Raw genomic sequence first — 4,334 nt, 5'->3', positions numbered from 1 at the left:
TCCAGCATCTGCTTCTGAGGACACAGCTTTACGGACTGTAATAAACGTGAACTTGTACATTCACCGGTATGGAGTGATGATGATGATGATGATGATGATGATGATTTATAATTATTTTCATTTATATAGTGGCTCTCGAACTCAAGGACTCTTTACAGACAGATATCAACTTTTACAGTCACTCACGCACCCAATGAAGTAGAGTGATGTTGGTGCGCCTCTCAGAGTCCAGGTCTTCATGCGGTCTCTTTCCTGTGCTTTGGCAGGTGTGTCTGCAGGGTGGGTTGGACGCTGGATCTACCAGCCCGGGCTCCCAGTACTCTAAGTGGCTCGGCAGCCCAAACTCCCACAGCAACGATGACTTTGAGGCCTGGACCACGTTCCGGACCCGCGCCAGCTCGGACGCCAGCACGCTTAGCGGACGCCGCTCACCCTACCTGCCCGAGGAGGACCTGGCCGAGGGCGGGGAAATCCACATGGGCTACCCGGGGACGCCTGCCGCCAAGCTGGGCGCCACCCTGCCCAGCCTGTCAGAGGTGGCCAGCTCTCTGGGTCACCACGGACCCAAACACACCATGATGGAGAACCTGCTGGACAACCTGAACCTGCTGTCACCTAAGAGCAACACGCAGGCTGGCCAGGAGGGCCACACGGCTCAGGCCTCGCCGCTGGTGCACGGCAGCTCCCCCTATGCCCCCTACAGCTCGCCCGGGCTGGGACCCCCCTCTCACACCAAGCAGGACTTCCATAAGTGGCAGGGAGGGATAGGTGGCTTGAGCCCCATGGCCATGCAGACTCTGTCAGACAGTAAGCCCGGAGGCTATGGGTCCTTCCTGGGGCAGTATAACTGCCCCACCGGCCTCCTCAAGGAGCTCCTCACGTCTGATTCTGAGCCACGGGGGGACATCTTGCCCCACCTGGAGTCAGTGGGGCCACAGGCCGAGGCGAGAGCACTGCCCACATATAATGCACAGGGGCAGTTAGGGCAAGCGGGAAAAGGGATTGCCCATCACACACACGGTCACCCCCACTCGCACGGTCACCCACACACACACCCCCGGCCGCTGCACCCTCAGCTACCATCCACGACGATAGGCATGAACGGCTGTGCCCTCTTGCCCCTGGGGCATCCTGGTAACCATGGCAACATAAAGCTGTACCCTCACCAGTCCCAAGGACAAGTAGCTCACCTGGGAGGAGGAGCCATGGCTACAGTACAACCTAATTACTGCAGCATCAATGGCAACGGCTTCCATAGACACCCTCCAGTCTCCCACCATCACCATCACAGCCCTCTGGAAAGGTTGCCTAGTGACCTAGATGACATGTCAATTGAACGACTGGAGTGTGACATGGAGACAGTGCTCCATGATACGTTAATGGACGGTGATGCACTGGACTTCAACTTTGACCCCATGGCCAACCAACAGGGGTTCACACACGCAGGAGTCAATCAGGGGGTCAAAACCTCCACACACAGCTGGGTGTCAGGATAAACACAAACGCATATATACATACAGAGATATACAAACTGTGCTTTACACTGTGCAACGGAAGAGCAAAGCTACACCGTGATGTACGAAGTTTTTTTTTTTTTTTTAAACGGCGCATATAGGGAACCCCGTTGCACAACTCCAGTGCGAGGTTTATGGTAACAGCTGATCCCTGTCTGGACAGCTGTGATGTCACCATCACCCTCCTGACAGGACGATTCTCTCTGCAAGGCAGATCCACTCATCTCGAGTTAGAAATGCCTAACTAAGGACCTTCTCCATTCCTGCGCTCTCTTTTCATCATTCTGTCCTCCTCTCATCTGTAGTTTCTCTCTCTTTCTCTCTCTCCTGAATTTTCTCATTATTAATACTCAAGGTGGGTTTTTCTAAGGTCAGCAACTCCTACCCAGATGCACATATTAACCGTTCCAAATAAACCTAAAACTTGCCTCCGGTCAGTTTGAATAGGATACGTGATGACCATGTTTTTAGTGTCAGAGCTGAGATCTGGACTACCTGTCATTACTGTAAACCTCTGATGAGGTGGTGCCTCCATCACATTTAATCTGATTGATTTGATTTACATATACTGACAAATAGACTGTTTTTTTATTATTATAATTATTATTAATAATAATAATAATAATAATAATAATAATAACAATAATAATGGGTCTCTAAAAAAATCTGGCCATTTTTTTATGTTCATTTTCCTTTTGCTTGTTTTGTTTATAGGTTACAGAATTTTGTCTGCTGAACTGGAATGTCCCATAATGTAGAAAATATAGTACCATTGGTTCATGTTCATATATTACAGGCTTGACTGCCCATTGTATATTTTTGTTGTATATAAACGCCTTGTAATTGGTTCATACTAACATGTATTTAATGGACTTACTCATTCTCTTTTAAAAATCAAAAATTCTTCTAGCACTTACGACAACTATTTTACATACAGTTCAAATGGGCAACACTGCCGTCGTCATGAACAGGAGACGTCGTCTCAGTCAGGACTTTCCTTTACGTGGTTCAGTCACGTGAGCGTATTATGAGATATTTTAGCAACTAGTAGTGTGCCTTTGCTCTCTGAGCTTTTCTGTCCGTTTTTAGAGCTTTCAGACCGAACAAATCTAAAATCTGCCGGACAGGGTGAAGGTCTGAACATTTCCAGCAGTTTCCACAGAACTACAGGTGATTCTAGCAGGGTTTTTCTGCCTCAAGTCTCTGTGCCGCTCAGGCTTCACTGCTGAAAAAAGCAGCCCCGAATTCTCACTCTTTTTTAAAAATCTGTAGTTGGTATTGTCTGTGCTATGGTGTTAAGAAATGCGATTTAAGCAAAGTGATTTTATGTTGTTTTCTGTGGTATTATTGTGCTTCGTTAGTGTCAGTAAAATGTCAGTGGATGCCTCTCTTTTCATTCAGGTGCGCACACACATACACACACACACACACACACACACACACACACATACACAAACAAACACACACAAACTCATTAAATCAATGTGCCTCTGAAGTTCTTAATAGGCTGACAGAACAATGAAGAAATACCATGAAGATTTTGTAATGTAATCTCTTAAAATATGGAACTCATTTACAAAGAATCTATTTTAAAAATGTATGTTATAAAAGAACTCTCGACATTTTAAACTGGGAGATTTGTCATGTATTTATTCCTGATTATATTTTTGAACATTAAACTTGCTTTGTTTTCGCTAATTGCTGTGGTAGAGTTTAGCAAATACTGCTGAGATTATGTGGCATTGCACGATGCTCCTTAATGTTCATTTTCATATGTAAATAGTTTTGTGTTTATTGTCTTTATATAAATCCATTAATGTTCGGTGCCCATGCAGACTTAAATTTTTTTACAAGTTTGTGTGTTTTTATTTTTAAATGTTAAATGATGAATTTATAATTTGTCTATGAGGGTATTCTGTTGATTGTTGTAATTGCTGTTTGGTATGTCACTGTAAATGGCTTTACTACCTGAACTTTCACAGTATGTGTATAAGAAACACGTATCATGCAAATCCCACACAGAGCTGCTCTTTTATAGAGCGGCACCCAATTGAACAAGTGCCTGCTAGTACTCTAGATGATAACAAGAGACAATGCTGAATTCTAATTTAACCAAGAAAATTAGCAAATGTTACGTGAAGCCATAAGTGTACATAAATTATCTCATGAAGGGGAGAGTAAGTCTCATTATTTATTTGTGTCAGTGTGTGCTTATGTGAGCGCGTGCATGCGTACATGTGTACAAACCAAAGATGCCTTCTCAGGACCTGATATTCAGGATAATTGTGGAAATATCCAGGCAAAAGAAACAAAAATGAAGAGGTATGTGTGAGGTGAGATGAGGTGAGGTGAGGTGAGGTGAAACTACAGAACTCTCCCTGAAGGAACGGCGTGCTCTGCTCCAGGATGAGGCCTCCCAGCTGGGTCCAGCTTCCCCTGACCAGGGCCTCTATGCTCTGTGGTGGGGCAGGGCTGGAGGAATGTGTCTAATATAGGACTTGCAGCAGGGCTGGGCCCACACGCTCCTGATACACTCACACCAGCACCTGAGCAGAGAGGGAGAGAGATAGGCAGGTCACGCGAGGACAGGAAGCGCCCAGTTCAGTTTTTAGGTCAATAAAAGTCATAAACTTCCAGATTCTTTTCTCGGTCTCTCTCTCCCTCTTTGTGTTTTTCATGCTCTTTTCAACACAGGTATTTCATGTGTTGCTTATCATTGCTCTCAGGAGAGCCATTTCCACGGCATTGTGTACAGCTGCATGCTAACTTTGTGTGAGTTACACTGAAATCTGATTATTCAATATTAAGTTATGCTTGCAG

General features: G+C 45.3%; 1 protein-coding gene across 1 annotated transcript in view; it reads left to right on the top strand.

Annotated features, from left to right (window-relative positions):
* The window catches only part of foxo1b (forkhead box O1 b), a 22,308-nt gene extending 20,182 nt beyond the window's left edge, over window positions 1–2,126 (top strand). Inside the window, exon 3 of the mRNA XM_027031263.2 lies at window positions 267–2,126. Coding sequence (XP_026887064.2) covers window positions 267–1,496 — 1,230 coding nt within the window. The 3' untranslated portion in view covers window positions 1,497–2,126. The remainder of the gene's footprint in view (window positions 1–266) is intronic.
* The last annotated feature ends 2,208 nt before the right edge of the window (window positions 2,127–4,334 follow it).

Source organism: Electrophorus electricus, chromosome 17 (assembly GCF_013358815.1).
Source record: "Electrophorus electricus isolate fEleEle1 chromosome 17, fEleEle1.pri, whole genome shotgun sequence".
Classification (NCBI taxonomy): Eukaryota; Metazoa; Chordata; class Actinopteri; order Gymnotiformes; family Gymnotidae; genus Electrophorus; species Electrophorus electricus.
Note: the sequence above shows the minus strand (reverse complement) of the source record. Positions and strands in the feature narration are given on the sequence as shown.